Genomic DNA, 19410 nt, shown 5'->3' on the forward strand with positions numbered 1-19410 from the left:
TAGCATGTTACACATCAGTGAACGTTAATGATGAAAGAATCAGGATTAAATTTGGGGGGAAATTCTGCAACATTCTGAATGAATGCAACCCAAAGGAAAAACTTATTCTGTTGGGAGACATGAATAGATGAATGAAAACGAAATGAGTGCCTGGGCTAGTGGGAGACTCAAAAATGAATGAGAATAGTAATTGGTGAGTATCTGTTTAGAAAAAGGATTGTTCGTATCAAATAACTGCACTCCGGCGCCTATACCCGCCGCTGCCCCCAGCTGCCCCTCGCCATGTTCTTCCTCCCGCTGCTGGCCCAGCATCCAGACGCTGGGCGAGCGCACAACCCCGGGACGCACGCAGCAAGCGCAGCAGGCGGAGCTTCGTCTGCCGAAGGGAGCTTGCTGGGCCCGGCTGGGGAGGAGGCAGTGGGACGGAGCAGGCGGCGGAGCCGGAGCCTGCAGACTGTGGAGAGCACAGTGAGACAGGATGGCGAGGTGCAGCACGCTCTGTCGCCAGGCGAAGCAGGAGAGGCAGCGGCGACTCCCCGGACTAAAGTGGCGGCTGCGCGGAAGGCGTTGTTCGGGGTGGCGGCAGAACTGGAGGAAGCAGAAGGAGGGCTTTCCGGAGGCGCAGCAGGTCCCGTTGGAAGCGCTCCTTGAGAACCGGCCTGCAGGCTTTAGTGAGGGGCAGAGGAGAGCCCAGCGCTGACAGAGCCTACCCGCAGGCCCTCTGCTCATTCGGTCGGGCCTTCCTCCCGCAAAATCTCGTGAACGGCCAGCAGCTTCCAACGCAAGCTGCAGCGTGCGCACTGGAAGCGCTCCTGGAGGACTAGCCTGCGGGCTTCAGCGCTGCCCCTCACCGGCCCGCCCCGCCGCGCTCTTCTTGGAACGCAGGCTATAGCTCCTCGTGCCTGCGGCGGAAGAGGGGGTTCCTCCACCGGCTCCATCCCGTTGCCTCCTCCTTAGCCGGGCCCGGCAAGCTGTCTTCGGCAGACGAGGCTCCGCTGCCCCTGGCGCGCTTGCCGCCCGCGCCCTGGGTCTGCGCCCTCTCCCAGCGCCTGGATCTCAGGCCAGCAGCGGAAGAAGACAGATGTACATTGTCCTCCTGGATGTTTTATGTATTTATGGGTAAAGATATATGATACAAATGTATAAATGCTTGTGGTGATGTTACAGGAATGTTGTTTGGGGATGTGAAAATCCATGCTCTTTTCTGTAAAGATGATGCCATGTTGTTAGCTGAGAACCTGAATGATTTGCACCATCTGTTGCATTATATAATACAACAAGTATAGATTTGAAAAGTAATGTATCAAAGTAATTAACTGGCCGAGAAAATGGAGGGAATAATTTCAGGATATACCTAAATGATAAAACTGAGCCAGTGGATCAGTTTATGCAAGTTGGAAGAATATTTACTAAATTAAAAGAATGGGAAAATTGATAAAAGTGAAGATGTGGAAATCTGGTTAAAAAATAGTGTGTTTATTGCAAAGAATAACTATAAAAAGAAACAAAACTGACTCTGCTTCTTATGGTGTTGCCTATTCTGTTATATTGAAGTGAAAGTTGGATATGTCAGGAAAAACAAACATGATGGGATACCCACATCTGGAAGTGGATAACAGGTACAAAATGTTTGCTTAGGTAGTTTGGTCATATACGGAAGGTAAATGTGTACCAAACTACAAAACATACATGTGAAAGAACGATAAATGGGTTGAGAAGCAGGAGAAGATTGAGAAAGTCATCATAGCACAGAGTTGGTGAGATTCTCAAAAAGAAAGAGGTGAGACATTAAAGAACAAAAGCCAAAGTAGAAGTTGATGCATAACTTGGCAAGGATGGTTTGCCAAGATAAAAAAAATATGGAGACTTATGGTAAAGAGTGTTGGAGTAAACATACACACTACTCCCTTCCATTACCATTCTTCTGCTACCACAAATTCTGGTAAATTAAGTCAATTTAAAACAGGAATTAAACTATTACAGATTTCATTATAATCATATCTCCACAGCTACTACTTTACAGTTTCTTATTTGACAAAATTATAATTTCTTTTGTAATTATGCATTTTAATTCTGAGGAAGCAAAAAAAGGAAGTTACATTACAGCAATTATACCTTACCCTGATAGTTTTTCTTTTTAATTGTTCTCTTGAAACTTGACTATTTGCCAAAGACTGCTTTTCTGAAGATCCCTTTTTTATTTGCAGTGAGGACGAATGCTTCACTTTTTGAGGGGATACTAAAACAGCACCTCCTAAAATAAAAATGAACACCTACCCCTTAATGCTAAATTTATCACAGAGGATATGGTTGCTAATTATGCCTATACTGTATATTATCTTCACTATCTAAGAGACTCTACTACCTGCTAAGAAAAATGAAGAGGAAGAGGAGGCTACTAAATTCATATTCTGCTTATAGACTTCCCAGTGGCATCTAGGTGGTCATTGTAGAGCAGTGTTTCTCAACCTTGGCAACTTTAAGATGAGTGGACTTCAACTCTCAGAATTCCCCAGCCAGCAATGGCTAGCTGGGGAATTCTGGGAGTTGAAGTCCATTTATCTTAAAGTTGCCAAGGTTGAGAAACACTGCTATAGAGAGTATGGAAGATGACCTTGATGGTCAACTTCCTTATTTTCTACAGTCACATTGGAACAGAATACTGGACTAGATTGGTTTTAATCAATTCATCATCACAATCTTATGATTTTATTAAAATTAACATAAATCATTACATTTTATTAATTCCTAGGATGCGTGTTAAATAATATTATATTGGAAAGTTAAATGAAAACTATCAAGTTTTTACCTGCAGCTGGTGTTGTAAGATCATGATGTGTTCTTTGGATTCCACCAAGTGCTCTCAGTTGTGGAGTTGGAAGTCTCCCAAATGTTCTTAAGGATTCTGAAGAATCTACCATGTCTTCTGAAGAACTTATATTTTCCCTGAAAATTATAGCAAAATGTGTAAGAAATGTGACAAAATATAATTATCCAACAAATAGCAATTATTTAAAATTCTGAGTCTGTATTAGAAGCTCTCACAACAAAGTTCTAAATTATTTGAGTCAGAAACAAGATACCACAACAGAGCTTCCAAGTTATTATCCTGTATTTCTGAATTTCTGTTTGTTTTTTGTATTTATAATTGTTTTTGAAGACTATTTGGGAATTTTCTTATAAAATTTAGAATATATTATAATACAGTCTAAATTTTATAATACAATCTAAATAATTACAGATCAATTTTCAGTCAGCCATTGGTCTTATCGATTTCTAAAGTGCTTTCTCCTTTGTTATAGCTGAAGAATGCAACTTCAATCTCTTGCTACATTGTTAGTTTTCTGTATTACAAATGCTTATTTAAATGTCATCACAGATATTAGTTTTCAAAACAGTACATTTAACTCTAATTATTTATTTATAATTTATAATAATTATAATTAATCTATGAAATGAGGGTTACTCAGTTTCTTCGTATGTTTAAGCAGATGTTACTTTAAAAAAAATCAGATTAACTCAATAAATCATCTTTACTTTCGTAAGTCATTCGTTGCTGGATTCACACCAAAAAGCTATGGTTTATCAAGCCTTGCAAATCAGAATTAGAAACTCAAATCAACTGACAGTATCTGAATGACTATGCTATCTGAATGTTTGCTAAAGGTATATTACATATTACAATTTGTATACACAAATTCTAGCTCAAGCTATCTGATATAATACATCTAACCTTATTTATGTCAATGTATTAGAGTTTCCCATTAATGGTGAAATTGACATTGCCCTAACTAACAGATGTTTCATATAATTAATAGAACTGAATAGCCACATAGGTCCAAACAAGAAAAAAATCTGTCAAATATTTACTTTTGCTGATTGTTTATATTGGCATCCTTATCATTTTTTTCCACTTGTTTAACTTCTTCAATGTCTTGCTTTTTTTCTTCTTCTTTGCATTCCCCTAATGCAGGTGACTGATTTTCCTGTTGTTCATCATTGCCTGATTCATCCCAAACTAGACGTCGTTTGACGGGAACAGTAGCAGCATCTGATACACCTAAATTCCCAGAGTTATTTGGCTGGAACTGTTCAGGTTGTGCCAAAGACTGTTTGTTTTCAGGTACCCTAAATAAAGAAGAATTTATTAAATGTAAGATTTAATAACCATTTATATATTGAGAGGCATATTTGGATCCTCCTCAAAGATATGATTAATGGTATTTATATCAACTTCAATACATTTATTTTTCAAGTATACTTATATGCAAATTTAATAATCAAGCAATCCAAATGACTAGGGCTGAACAACTATACGACTAGCTCTCTGTGACAGTAGGGGCTTGAGGTGAAAATAAAGAGTAGGTCTCATGTCACATGAAAACAAATTGCATTTTCAGAGGAAGCTTGCAATATGTGCTAGCAATTTGCTAAATAAAAGAAAGGAAGGAAACAATGACTGTGCTCGACCAATCTTTTTGAACATCTAAAATCCCTTTGTATTCTCTGTACACATATTGTACACATAAGTGCACACGCAAATACAGTGGTCAGAGGTCTTTATTTTACATACACTTCATCAAATTTAATTGTGAGAATTTAAAAAATGTCAAAACAATATTTAATAATATGCTATCTTAAGGTTAGAATGTCTTTGAATTGAGCCTGAATCTTAATGACTACATGCAGTTTTCTTGAGAACAGTACATGAATGATTTACCATCGCTTTCTTTCAAGATACTTTTTTTCAATTTCCCAGTCTAGCCTACAGCTATGGGACTGCCTGGAGGTTTCCATCTAAATATTAACCAGGCCCAGCCCTGTTTAACTTTCAGTCCCAAACACAGTTAACCACCTTATTAAGATTACCTATATTTTAACACTAATATTATATTGATTATGTGCCATGAAGTCATTGTTGATTCTTAGCAACCACATACACAGATATTCTCCATACTGTCCCAAACCTGGTCCTTCGAGTCTTCTGACAGTACACTCCTCACCACTGTACCAGGTCTTAGTATTATATTAATAATATGAATATTACTAATTACTCCACACTTATTGATAATAATTTAATTCTATTTCTGACAATTTCAATACTTTCTGGATAGCTCTAAGTGAAATCAAAACAGCTATTCTAGGAAATATGAATTGAAGACTCTTACTGCAATACATGAGTATCTTAGTATTTTTTATTTCTAAAATATCGTATTTTTAAAACACAATCTTCTTCCATGTCTAATTTCTTACCTTGCTAAATCAAGTGCTCTGACATTGTTGCTCATGGTTTCTTCTACACTGGATTCAGAGGACAAATCCCAGAATCTATTGTTATCTGACAGGATTTGATTTAAATGATCTCTGGAAAAATGGGTTCCTTGTATCCTTTGCCTATAAGCTTCTGCTTTCTCTCGAAGTTCTTTCACCTGGATATGAAGATTACATACTATTATTGGTGGAGCTTTTCTTTTTTAACTTGTATTATTTTTGCCAACTGTTGGCTAATTAACAGCCACAATTAATAGCACAGAACAGCATGTCACAGACAATGCACAAACATTGTAGCACTAATATTAAAGGAAAGGATAAAGATACATTTTTAAAGAATGTTTATTTCAAGCAGTCAAGCCAAAGTTCATTTGTCAGTAAATTACTCAGCAAGCATCAAAAGAACTTCAATTATGCATATGCTTAATATAACAATAAACTACTTTTTAAAAGTTTCATAAATTTTTTAATTGCTCCAAGCGTGAAAAACTTAGACATGACCAACCTCAATATACCACATGGTATTTAGGGTGTTTTGAGAACCCTGAGGAGAGGAATACAGAAATAAACAATATTTATTTACTAATTTTGAATTAATATTACAAATTTAATTCAAAATCTCAAATGATTTCTTCTATTCTGCTAGGACTATGATGTTATCCTGCCTCCTAGAGTTCATGCTATAGAAATGTAATTTAATCTTACTTCGACTAAAATATGGCATATCTAATCAACAGCCTTACTCTGATCTACCAGGTTGAATAAATACTTGAGAATTGTAAAATGATACATATGTACATTTTCTGTACTGATAGTGAATGGTAAACAACTGATCCACATTTTTTTACAGGTATATTGTTATCTGTACAGTACCAGTCTTTATCAAATGAAATAGTTTCTCCCCTGCTACTGTTCCATGAATCTCATTTTTACCACAGCTTTTTTGATGGTGAACAGTGATTTTAGCCAAGGCAGGAGAAACTACAGAGACCTCGATTTTGTTCTGGGATTCTTTGTGATTTCTTGGATGATTTTATGCTGCATAATTTGAGTGATTTTGTCCAGAAGAGTCATTTTCCCAAATCATTTCCATTCAGGATTATGTCACTGACTGATTTAGTGTGATTTCTGTATTCTCCCAAGTTTTTGAAGTGGTTTTACAGCACTTTCAAGACTGATATAATTCCTTTTTTTAAGGTCTCCAGATATTTTTTGCAGGGTATGATGTATCTCTAGAATGTGTGGGGTGAGGACTTCACTGTGATGAGATTTTTTCATACTGGAAAATTAATGGTGGATGACTTTGTTTCTGACATAAACGAAGCAAGCACCATCTTTTTGTTTTGTTTAGGCAGACTTTCTTTAAGTATTAGTAGGATCCACATGAAACTCTAATAACATTCAGTGGCAAACAATGCAAAATTTCCAAAAATCTGAAAGGGGGAAAACACTTTTTTATAGACCTGTAGCTTCTTAGCTCTCTCTAACACTGCAATAAGGAAGGAGCTTGAATCAACTTCAGTGGCAGTTGTTTCACAATAGGACAAACCACTTTTATTATTTTATAACTTAACTATTTCATCAAATCTAAGTTCTGTTTCACAATACACAGAACTACAAATAAAGCACTTCTTTCTGAATCATGAAATAAGCCCCATCCTTTGCAAGACTCAGGCAGCTGTTTCAGAAGCTGCTCCTGGTTGTTCCCTTTAAATGCTTTACATGGCCCTCCTCAAAATGTGGTAACTGCATTTCTCATTTTTTTAAAAATCCCAGAGATTACTTTAACCAAAAACTGTCCCAAGAGTGTTGAAAACATAGGGCAGCAGCAATGTTAAAGTTAGCTGCATAGCATTAAAACTTTTAGTGTTTCACACCAATTTCCTGTACCATTTTAAGTATCCTACATTAAATGTTATTATATTAACTCTAAGTGAAGATTAATTTTTTTCATCCCAAAATAATTATCTATGGTGGGAGAGGGAATTGTCTTTCATTTATTGAAAAGGACAGAAAGTCTTGAAAACAAGGGAATGAGCAAGAAATGCACATTGCTATAGAACTTGCTAGAAAGCCTGAATTGCTAGGGCTGTTAATTGCTATCCTGTTCTTTGCCTGTCCAGGTACTTCTCCCCATCATCCTTTACCCATCTTGTTTTTCCTTTTTCCTTTTTGACTGTTTTAGAGGAAAGGAGGTAGGGCAATGTGTCTGTACTTTTTCTATGAGCGAGAATGGTTTCTGTGTGAGAATGTTTGGCATATCCAGATGGAGATTAATTTTGTAAATGGGTACCTTATTTTACAAATAATTAGCAATAATTAGTATTTAATATTCAATTAATGTGAATTTATTTTTTGATCTGGTCTTGCCCTTTTTGGAGTATAGCTTTTACATATTTATTGGGCTAAGGGGAGATTTTCAGGAATGACTCAGCTGGAATTGGTAACTCTAGGATAATAGGTTGGGGAAGATCTGCATCACGTAGGATCTTTCTCTATGTTTAAATATTTATTGATTATCTCATCTTCTCCTTTTTAGATGGATTGTCCTAAATTCAGAATCATCTCCCTTTCAGTAAATACAAACTACGGCAACCAAACAAATTAATGACATAAATTTCAGTGCATTTGCAAAAGATAGTAGCTTTACTCTGATTGCTCTAAAAGCATAAATTCAGGTACGTAAAGAAAGATTAAAGAAATGTAACATATACATCTAATCCCTATTTTAGCCTTCTTAATTACAGAAATCCAGTTCCAACAAATGCAGGAAACCCACTGCAACTTTTAACGGAGAGATATTTGAAAACAAAACTGCCTATTCAGCTATTGAGTCCAATCTCCTTCTCTGTGCAGGTACATGAAAAGTAAAATAAAACCAAGAAAATGACAAAGGCACATTTACTACCAATCAAAATTGAGTGTTGAAAACTGACTTTTAACATTAGGCCTCAATCAAATGAGAGAGATGTAATTATATTAGAAATCAAATTCTTTGAAAGAGTGGGGGTACAGAGAAAACCAGTTCTGAAAAACATGAGCAGAGATCCAAAACAGCAGCTGCTTTAAATTCAGTACTTTAAGTTCTACCATGTATAGTAAAAATGTCTATTCTTCATTTTTCTGCTGTATTATTAATAAAATAACAATAACATATACAAAAGGGACAATTTTCAAAAGATGTAGCAGTATCAAAACATTCAAATGAATTCCTCAGAAATATTTAATCATATAGCCTTCGACAATACATTTAATCATATACTCACTTGATAAGGTATATTTTTCCTGACATGGACCCAGGCTCCTTGTTTATACACATACTGATTAGGAGACAAGAATTTTGATCTATATTCTGTGTTCATTTTCCTAGAAAATGACAGTTGAAAGTAAGGAGACGTAAGTATTATTTTGTAATTATCTAGGAAAATAAGAATGCTAAATATCGAAGTGATATATAGAGTAATATTGAAATTCAGACAAGCAACATCTTCTGTAGGAAAAATCTGTCTTTGACAGAAATTAATTTTTCAAGACAGACGCACAGGTCTCAAGAATCCCAGGTTTCTAGGCCAGCACCTTAACCATTACACCAAACTGGCTCTCTGTTTTAGAATTCAATGAACAACATAAACTTTGCAATATAATCACTAAGAGATGAATCAGGAAATCTCCAAATCAAATCTTTTTTTCCATGGATTCACTCGGTGACATTAAACAAGCCCTCTTTTTTAAACACAAGGAAGGAGGGAAGCACTTCAGTTGATCAAATAATTAGGAGATGGCACAACATTCCCTCTACTCATTTTCAAAGCTGATTGTAGACAAATAAATACAGATGTAATGGAAGAATTAATATACTGCTGTTCTGGTCCAGTATTTTATATGTGCAATAAAAACAAAATGCAAGGCATTTTATATTCTAACATGCTTTATACTTACTTTAAACTTCTGTGTGAACACAGAGGTTTCTGTTTTAGTTTTTCTTCTTTCTGCTTTGTTTCTAATTTGATTTGATTTGATGAATCTTCTATTGCCTTTGTAGTTTTATTTTTTTCATTCTAAAGCAAAATTACAGAAATACTTTATTACTGAATTGATCATATAAATTATAATTTATTAAAATATATAACTATATTTTATTAAACTTCTAACTTCTAAATATACTATCAGTAATAAGGGTTAATGTTAATTTTCTGTGGTACATAAATATTGTAGAATTTTTCCAATAGAAAACTTACTGTTTATAGTCCTTAGTATAATATTGGTGAACTGGGGTGAAATAGCTTCAAAAGCTCAAAAATTGTGGGAAATAATTTAGATATACAATGTTGCTGGGGAAAAAAAATCTACGTATTTTCATTTGATTGAAATATGTTCAGAAACTAGAAGGACTTCCACATAAGAGATAAACAGAAATCATTAAATGCGTAATGTTTTTCATACTAGTTTACTTTGTACATGAACATGATCACCCAAATTTTTATTACTTCATTGCTACTTAAGTTACTTGAGAGATTATTCTCAATTTTCTAGATACAGCAAATATGAGAGTTCCTATTCACATATTCATGCCAAATCATCTACCGCTATCTGTAAATCTCTTTCACATTATGTTTCTAACTTTGGCTTGCTAGCATGAAGATTGAGCTTTAAATATATTTTGAAGTGATGCTTGAATTAAATGTTAACATTCATTAAAAAATGAATAAGACCAAAAAAAAAAATACAGGAAAGAACTTTGAAAAAATATAATAAAATCCATGCAATATTATATTTTTAAAATCCTTTAAAATATATATATATAACATTTCTTTATATATCACAATCACCAGGATGAGAATATGAAATGAATCTGACAAACTAGAAATTCTAAATATGGAAATTGCTAATTGAAAAGGGACATAATACTTTAAAATGTAATTAAATATGAGGTACAATACCTTTTCTCCAGAGGAGACTTCTACTGATTCAGATCTAGGACATTCACTCTCTTCCAAAAAGGATGTTTGTTTCAGTTCTTTTATAGGGGACGAGGGTTTGAAATTTCTTTCATATTCAGTTTCAGGGATAATAACAGGAGACTTAAATGGAGGAATGGACTGACTAGAACTGTGAATAAACTGTGGTTCATAAAATACATTAATTTGGATTTTTTTTAACAAAGCTAAGTAAATCTGCCATTGAAATCAAAGAGATTAAATGATCTTTAATCTCTGACACATTATTACACAGCAGAAAAGTCTTAATCAGTTGATATGGAATGATCCAGCCATTTACTTACAACAATACTACTCAAAATATAATTGAATGTGCCTGAGAAGTCACTAGTAAAATATATTATACAGTATTTAGAACAAAATGGAGCATTTAGCATATAATGTAATGCATCAAAAATGCAATCCAACAAACATTAATTGGAAATAAGCTCCAATGAAGATGTTATCCTATGTAGTAAATCTGCACTAAATAAGTATTACAATGTTATTTTATTAAGACTTTAGTCAATATACAAAGGAACTTTTCCAAAGCCCCACTGAGCAAAATTGAGCCTATTTTCAAATTAAAATATATACAGTTGTGCCATACCTTTCAAAAATGGAAAGACTTCTTAAAACACTTAAAAGTTACCTGATCTGCTGCAAGGACTGGAGATAGCTTCTGTGGGGTTTTCCAAACAAACTGTCTTTGATACTCAGAACTTCTAGGGAAGCTCCTTGACTGTGAAATATTCATGCCTGCTCTCCTCTGTAGAACTCTGTTGAGCTGACAGTAGATAATGGCAATGAATTCAGGATGTCATTTCTTTTTGTCAACTAATTATCAGAAGTTTATATTATTATTAACAGTAATGGACTATGCTGATAAAGGCAAAGTATATTACCACATTCTGCAAGCTTTCTTATACATACAAACAAACATGAAAGCATACTTTTTAAAACTAAACCCTGTCCCTGGTAGCATCAGTGGTAAAATTGCCTTTAACATGACAGCAGCATTGGGAAAGGAGGATTTGAGCTCTCATATAAAGTCAGTAGCAATTTTTTCATTTGTTTAACTGAATAATGAAACTATATGCCTCTAAACAGTTCAAATCAATGTGTCAGTATTAGCTTTCTTGACTTCTTCTTTCCTATTATTTTTTTCCCTTTTCCCTAATTTATATTGCTATCTTACATATATTTATATGGGGATAAGGGAATCTGTTCAATTGTTTGTGATTAAATTATTAGTGAACACATGTAGGACAACATTACAATTCCCCTCTTATTTCTTCCTTTAATCTTCTGTGCTTAAAATACCACCCAATATTTTAGCCCTCTTTCTGTAAATATTATTCCCTTCTTTTTCATCCTCTTGCTATTTTACATCACTTTTCCTCAGATGCTTTTGCTTGGTTTTGTTAGAATCCAAAGAACGTTGCATCTCTCCCAATGCAATGGTTACTTTCCCTAAACTGGGCATCTTCCAGATGTGAAGTCTTTGATTTCCAGAATTCTCAGCAATTACTACTCTGGCTCTCTAGGAAATTCTGAGAATTGAAGTTCATGAATCTGGAATGCACCCAGGCAGGGAAAGTTGTTTTGTGCATAATAATAAAGTTGTAATGAATTACTTCTGAGCTTTAACTCACAACATCAAATTAAATTTTTTTGTACTTCCTACCCCATGATCTGTTTTTCCTAAGTCTTTTTTGGTAGATGCTAATACTTTATTTTCATGCACTGGAGTTTGGGACACTGACTTCTTGCTTCTTCCAAGTGCTACAGTTGATTCAGGTCTAGATCCTGAAGAGTTGAGATGCACTTTTTCAGGAACCCTGGGTGCATCAGGTGTCTCAGTTGGCTCCTGATTCATTTCAACATCCTTGCTGCCATTTCTGTGCAATTCTATTGGCTCACTGACTTCCAGTTCTGATAATGCTTCTTTCTCCAAGCCATTATCTCCATTCCACTCAAAAGATTTTGAAATTTGTGTGTCATAATAAGGCACTCTTCTCTTGGAAATAAAATTTGGTTCTCTTGAGATCCCTGTAACATATGCAATATCAAATACTCTGAAAATTCTGAAACAGTTTTTTATTCATCACTCTTTTATTTCTTTGTCATGCTTGCAGAAGAAAGATACAAAAAAAAATATCATCAAATAAATGCTTGTTTTAGTTAGGAGAATACCTATTAATATATTAACTTGCAGTCTTACTACTTTCTATTGCCAAATACAAGTCAAAGAATGAAGAATAATTAATTCTTCTGACCAAGTATCTGACCAAGTATATTCTCTTTACACTCTCAACAGGTAGCAAGTTAATATCCAATACTGTTATGTTTCTAATAGTATCTAATGATGTCTTAAGAACACAAACTATGAAACTGTGTTTACCCCTACTGTATGATAAAATCTATTTACTGAAGTTGGGACATTTAGTACATAGAAAGCAGTAACTATTGCAACTAGTTCTTAAAAGTACTTGGAATCACAAAAGATCTAAATTGTCTTACCAAACTCATCTGATCGAAGGCCAGCCCATCGGCACTTTTGCTCATGTGTAGAACTGCAGAGCCTAGACTGATCTGATTGCCTCCATTTGAAGTTTCTTTTGTACTCACTTAATCCCTACAATAACATAAAATGTGAAATAGTAATTTTATGCCTTATTTCTTCCAAACTCAATAAAGACACAACCTGAGAGAATAGACTGAAGCATTATTTTACTTGATACCAAAGGTCAAATAATCTCTCATGACACTGAGAACTGAAGACAAAAGATTTAGCCAACAGGCTTTCCTATTTATATGACTTGGTGTTTCTATCTCAATTTCACTATCAGATATTTGCATAAACTTGGTTACATTCACATTTTGAATATGCCTATTTATTCCACAAAGCAGTTCTAACTGCTCCTCTCTTAAGAGTTGAAAATTTCCTATGCACATGCACAGTTCCTTCATATAGTGAAATTTACTCTAGTAGTAATAGGAAATTACTTATAGAGAAGAAACAAAACTTATTAAATTCCTACTTCTAGTTGTTTGCTACATCAGAATCTAACTTCGCATCATGTCTGAGACTGTAAAATCTTGGAGATTTTAAAGCAACTAACTTTCTTTAAAAAGTATGGATGGATAAGTCCTTTTGTTATAACTATTCTGTTAATTTATAATTAAAGGGAACTATAAACATTAGATAAATTATTAATTAACAATTAAGGGCCATAATACATATTGGAACAAAAAAATAATCTTCGCCATCACGTATATTGTTCTGCGGGGGATATCATCAGTCAGAATTACTCATTATATCCATACATATTTCCTGATGTGAAACCACTTAGTATAATAGTTAGAATCAAACCAATCCATTTCATTAAACAGATATTTTACCTCTTTTACACAGTTTTCAAAAACTGTAGAAGGAAGGAAGGAGAATTGCATTTCTATACAGGATATAAAGTGGATTTCTTTCCTCTCACAATTTACTTGGTTTCTAAGCTAGGTTTACAACAAGAACAATGTGGATTAATTCTCTATTCCTGACCATTCACTCACCTGCATTGATTAAAAGGCTGAAACAAATGGAATGATGACACAGATATGGAGTTTTTGTGTTTGTAAAGTACTTTATAGGTTTTGGGCTGGGTTATTATTATTACAAGACAGTAAACAAAACTGAGAGAATATGACTTGAACCAGTAAAGAGAATTTAATTCCAAATCTCCAAGATCCAAATTTTGGGATGATATTTTTGAAAGAAGCTGCTTTTTGAAGGACTACAGGCTGCTTCCACAGGTGTGTAAAGTATTTCAAGATTACAAAATTTTAACTTCTAAATATTTCATTCCAAAGCCATTCCAAACTTATCAGAAGTGGTCCAGCATTGAAATGGACTATTCCAACTGTAAAGTTAAGGTTGGAAATGTCTGTTTAAGTGTCAGATCACTTCCTACAAAGCTTCTAATGAAGCTGAAAGAGGATGTTTAGGATCAGTACAGGTAGTCCTTACTTACTGCCTTGTTTAGCAACAGTTTGAGCTTACCACAGTAAAAAAAACTAGCTTTGCAACCAATCCTCGCATTTACAACCATTGCAGAGTCCCACAGTCATGTGATCACCATTTGCATGCTTCCCAACTGGCTCATGACAAGCAGTTAATGGAGAACGCAGATGCATTATTGCAAGTCAGAGTTATGTGATGTCTTGCTTAACAACTGTGGTGATTTGTTTAATGATCGAATGGGAAGTGACATAAGTTTGTCATGGTCACATGATTTTCCACTTAATGACTGCAGATCTTAGCAATGGCATTGCCTGGTCCCAATTGTGTTTGCTAAGTGAGGACTACTGTATGCTTGAACCTTTATACGTTTTGTACACCTACTCTCATGAGTAAAATTGTAGTGTGTAAGAATAAATATGAAACCTGCTTAACTTACACACAATGTACCAGTAGAATAAGTAAAAACTGATCAATACCAGCAGGAAAAAATAAATTAAAAGTCATAAAATAAATTTATATAATCTATGTGCAAGTTCCACATAAGTTTTTTATTGCTTGTGAAGTAGTGTTCAAAGAAAAATAAACTAATATTCATATATATTTCATATGCCTTGAAAATTATGTGTATACTATTTCTTAAAAGTCATCCAGCTTTCTATTTCACTTGTTCAGTTGTTTTGTAAAAAGCAGCTTTTGTCTGAACCACTGCAAAATGAATCATGTATTGTATTTTTTATCCTATTATCACTCACACTGGTTACAGTCATCCTTATTTCCACAAACTTAGGACATCATGTCATGCTTAATTCACCATCTCTAAACTCAAAGCAAAAATCTAAAGAGCACTTCCCACAGATCAATTCACCTTTCTACTATACTCTTGGTCCATTCCAGTTCATTTCAGTAACACTTGCACTGGGAAAGACCATAATATATCATGCCTAGGATGCAAAGATACTCATCTTCGATTCTAAATGATACAACTAAATCATGATACTATCCTTGCCTTTATCTAGCATTCCCACCTTTTCCTCTGCCAGCTCCAATGATGTTGAATTTATGTATTATAGGCCTTAGCCTAACAAGTGAACATTTACTATTACTACAATTCCTTCATTTTCAGCCCAAGCAGAGCAGACAATGGAGCTTCCCGTCGTCGTACAGCTTTTAACGCCGCTGCACCTCGAATGAGGAGGGAGATCCAGCCTTAAGACTTACCACCGATCCTAGTTTCCCATGCCAGCTCATTCCCGATGGTGACCACATGCTAATTACCTCAGATAGGATACTGGGGCTTACTGCCACCCTATCAATACTGGGGCCCAGTGAGGCTGGGCTCGGCGAAGGGTCTGAGGGACAACCAGAAGCTGCCGAGCCCGATTATTTGTTAGTGGAGATAGAACGGGACCCCCGAAGCAGCGACAATGGGCGCTTCTCTTGAAACGACCGAGAACACAACGGCCAATACCAAGGATGCGGGGCGGGGAAGGGGAGAAAGAACGGAAGCCGAGCGCTTGTTCTAGCTTGAAGCTTCTGAGGGGAAGAGGGGAGAAGCCCCTCGCTGAAGACACGACAGCAGCCCCCTCTCACCTTCCAGCGCACAGGCATGACTCTCCGCCTGGCTGGAACTAGACGTGGGCAGCGAAAACTTCTAGGTCCTCCACGGGGGGAAAACGGACGATTGCGGTGGAAGCAGAGGACGACGCAACAGCCGTAAACACTGGCGTTTCCTTGACAAAAAGCCCCGCGGCCTACTTGGCTCCGGCCCTCGGACGCCTGCGCGAGAAGCCACCAATCAGCGTCTACAGCCGCGCTTGCCTTCGCCGCCCCTCCGGCCCTTCCCTTTCCAACTGCCGGTGAGCTCCCCTGAGCGAAAGCGCTTTCTTTGCTGGTGGAGGAAGAGCGGTCGCGCGTCGGAGGGAAGGGGGGTGAATGTTGTTCTCCTCCCCCTTGGGGGGATTACTGTAATCCCTCGAGTTCCCTCCTTGAGTGGTTGTAAGTGCTGGAGTTAGAGGCAGAGGGTAAGGTGGGTTTATGTTTGTATTCAGGTTCACGTCCAAATAAGCCACAGTGAATTGAATGACCTTAGGGTACTTATCCTCCATCAGATTGTTGGGAGGATAAAATGAGGCAGAGACGAGCATCACTCCGGACGCCTTGATGTGTAATTAATACCGCTACCCTTCCTCGTTGCTTAGCTGTAAACGTCTTCGAAAGGGATGCTGGTGAGCGTCACCACACATCTCACTAGGCAAAGGAGGACATGGACAATTGGGAAAGAGGACAAATGGGGGGAAAGTAGGACACGCTAACTGTTTAACTTTCTTGGCATCTGCGACAAAAATGTCAGTGAAAAACAGCAAAAAAAACAAAAACTTACGCCTACATGTATATGAAATCACTTTTCCCAGCAAAAAAAAAAAAAGACTGTTTTTTCTGATTGCAATATTTTTCCAACAAATCTTTATTTTCAAGAACATAGGCTAAGCAATAGTAAAGAATTGAGGACAACACTCAAATTTCATCATAGAAACATATGATGAGTCGTGTGATCTACAGACCACAGTGATCCTAGATTTGAAGGGGCTGGATTGAAGCTGATTGCTGGAATCAGGAAATAAATAATGTAAATCTAGGCTGTTGAGTCTGTCAACAGACAAAGGAAAGAAACACAATTTACAAGGAAAGCTTGAATGGCTACTGTTGTTAAAACAACAACAATAATAATAATACTGAAAAAGCCGGACAGTATTTGATTTTAAGGCTATGCCTGCCAAATGGAGGACACGCCCTCCTTTTTCCAAATAGCTGGTAACTTTATCCAGGTGTTAAGCATATGCAACTCTTCTGAGAGGCAGGGAAATGCATAAATCTTAAGTAGTGTTTATGTATATTTATCTGAAAGTAACTTATGCTGTATGTTTATTTAAATATTTATTTTATTCTAGCTTAAAATTGCTTAGACCAAACTCCATGCAGTTTCATTTTTCATGTAATAATTATTAATTAATTTAATACTTATTAATTTAATTATTAGTTAATAATTAATAAATAATTTAATTTTAATTTAATTTTAATTTAATAATTTCTCCACAAGATTCTATGTCATAAATGGCTGCCAAATGGTGGTTATGTTCTTATGACATACCAAACTTCAAACCATCCAACTACATTTTAGCATAATATGTTGTGGGAACAAACCGATGTCTTTAGTTTATGGTTCAGTTTGTAACAAAGTCAGGAAATTGAATTAATTGTGAAAACTCTGGTTAAATTAATCCTGGGAAAGAGTCCTGTGAACATAGCCTGTTGCCTGATCCTCATGTTTGCTCACAAGTTTGTCCCTTCAATTTAAGGGGATTTACATCTAGGTATGATAAGCATCGGACTAAATTCCTACCAGGAACAATGCATTGTTCAAAAGGAATAAAATACATTATACATTTTAGTGAATTCTGCTGACTGTTCCTTTCAGCATATTCTTTTAGAAGCCATGATCTCATTGTTATTCAGTAATGTCAAATTTACTATACAGTAACGTTCTGTAGCAAGAGGTGCTGGTTGGCTGTATTTCAAATTACTCAGCAGATGTAAAACTGAGCAGAAAATAGCTGATGTGCCACTTACTATGCTAATGATTACTTTTGGAGTTGTGCAAAATAGCAGCTGTTCTTTAAGAGTATATGCAATTTGTAGATATAAGTATGCAATCATTGCTTGGTCAGGGGCCCAGGTTACTAAATTGTATTATTGTACAATCCTGCATGTTCTCCTTTATTTAATAACAAAATGCCTCATAATGTAATTATCATATTTTTATTCTTTAAAAAATCTGGAATTTAAACAAAATAAAATTATCCTAGGTTACCAAAATAAAGGTCAAGTTCTTTGTGTATTAATAGATGTTAGCAGTATGTATAGTTTTTGCTCTATCCATATGAAATCATTGTGATAAAAGAGAAAGGAAAACCTTGAACAATTGTATGAAATAGAAAAATATTCTCAGAAAACTCAATCAGTGTTATTTTTCCTCTCCCAATAGGAAAAAATACAGTAATGGCTTTATGTACTCCTAGCCTATACAGGTAGTCCTCAACTTACAACTATTCGTTTAGTGACGATTCAAAGTTATGACAGTACTGAAAAACTGACTAATGACCAGTCCTTGCACTTATGACTGTTGCAGTGTCCCCACAGTCACGTGATCAAAATTCAGGTGCTTGGCAACCTGCATCTATTTATGATGGTTGCAGCATCCCAGGGTCATATGATCGCTATCAACCTTCCCAGTCAGCTTCCAACAAGCAAAATCAATGGGGAACCACATGATTCACTTAATGACCACCACAAAAAATGTCTTAAAACTGGGTGCGGTCATGTGGTGTCTCGGTTAGTTACTGTACCACTTAATGATGAATTTTCCACTCCCTACTGTGGTCATAAGTTGAGAATTACCTGTAGTTACTCAATTCAATTTTTTCATTTTGTACAACATACTGAACCATAAACTAACCACTAAGCTGGATTGGTACAAATTCTGTGCTAAAATATGACTGGCTAGTTCATGATTCATGTAAACACAGTCAGTGTATTATATCTTACAGAGTACACTGAGCTGCTCAGTCACTGTCTTCTCATAGAATGTTTTGCAAAGAGAAGAAAACAAATGTGTATACAGTATGTGTAAAATTTGTGTGCTCTTGCTTCCTTATTGAATGTTCTTCCAAACAAACAAACAAAAAAAATACTTGTATAGCTAGCATACCAGGAAGAAAGATTCTAGTTTTCATCCTTGGAATAATAATAGTTGTGTTAATTGAGTTGAAACCCAGGATTAATTGGTTTACCGTACCCAGTTACAGATATCTGGATTTCTATACATGAGCTGCAAACTAGCCAGCCATATTTTAGTCTAATTAAGCAAACTTAGACAGTGGCTATTTGAGTAATCATTTATATAATACTTCGATATTTGCCTACTTAAAAATAAGCCCGGATGACTTCAGTTGGATTTTTACTTGAACTTGAACTTTTATTCATATTCAAATGTAAAAAATAAGCCCTATTAAGTCCTTCAGAGAGACTTATTTCTGAGAAAATATGTACTCGATTATAGTTGTCCTATTAAGTTAGCTTTAGTAAAAT

The 19410-nt window shown here is 35.6% G+C and overlaps 1 protein-coding gene and 1 long non-coding RNA gene across 5 annotated transcripts in view; one reads left to right on the forward strand and one right to left on the reverse strand.

Annotated features, from left to right (window-relative positions):
* SAXO6 (stabilizer of axonemal microtubules 6) overlaps positions 1 to 16014 on the reverse strand; it is a 28953-nt gene extending 12939 nt beyond the window's left edge. Inside the window, exons 1-12 of one of the 4 annotated variants that reach the window (XM_088141804.1) lie at positions 15484 to 15761; positions 12771 to 12885; positions 11935 to 12299; positions 10900 to 11034; positions 10212 to 10391; positions 9211 to 9329; positions 8538 to 8637; positions 5777 to 5815; positions 5254 to 5429; positions 3871 to 4128; positions 2810 to 2946; positions 2121 to 2254 (exon numbers count right to left, since the gene is read on the reverse strand). In XM_088141804.1, the coding sequence (XP_087997930.1) occupies positions 2121 to 2254; positions 2810 to 2946; positions 3871 to 4128; positions 5254 to 5429; positions 5777 to 5815; positions 8538 to 8637; positions 9211 to 9329; positions 10212 to 10391; positions 10900 to 11034; positions 11935 to 12299; positions 12771 to 12885; positions 15484 to 15531 (1806 nt within the window). In that variant the 5' untranslated portion in view covers positions 15532 to 15761. Of the gene's footprint in view, positions 1 to 2120; positions 2255 to 2809; positions 2947 to 3870; positions 4129 to 5253; positions 5430 to 5776; positions 5816 to 8537; positions 8638 to 9210; positions 9330 to 10211; positions 10392 to 10899; positions 11035 to 11934; positions 12300 to 12770; positions 12886 to 15483; positions 15782 to 15855 lie in introns of those variants that run through there. The other 3 variants (XM_007423407.4, XM_088141806.1, XM_088141805.1) reach the window with 3 other exon arrangements.
* On the forward strand, positions 395 to 4456 carry LOC148215910 (uncharacterized). The gene is made up of 2 exons (XR_015796411.1): positions 395 to 1119; positions 3974 to 4456. It is a non-coding gene; the product is annotated as an uncharacterized LOC148215910 (long non-coding RNA).
* Positions 16015 to 19410: the final 3396 nt, after the last annotated feature.

The sequence above is a fragment of the Python bivittatus genome, unplaced genomic scaffold (assembly GCF_059951505.1).
Source record: "Python bivittatus isolate LINGU-HERP-01145 unplaced genomic scaffold, Pbiv_v1 ctg000330_np1212, whole genome shotgun sequence".
NCBI classification, from domain to species: Eukaryota; Metazoa; Chordata; class Lepidosauria; order Squamata; family Pythonidae; genus Python; species Python bivittatus.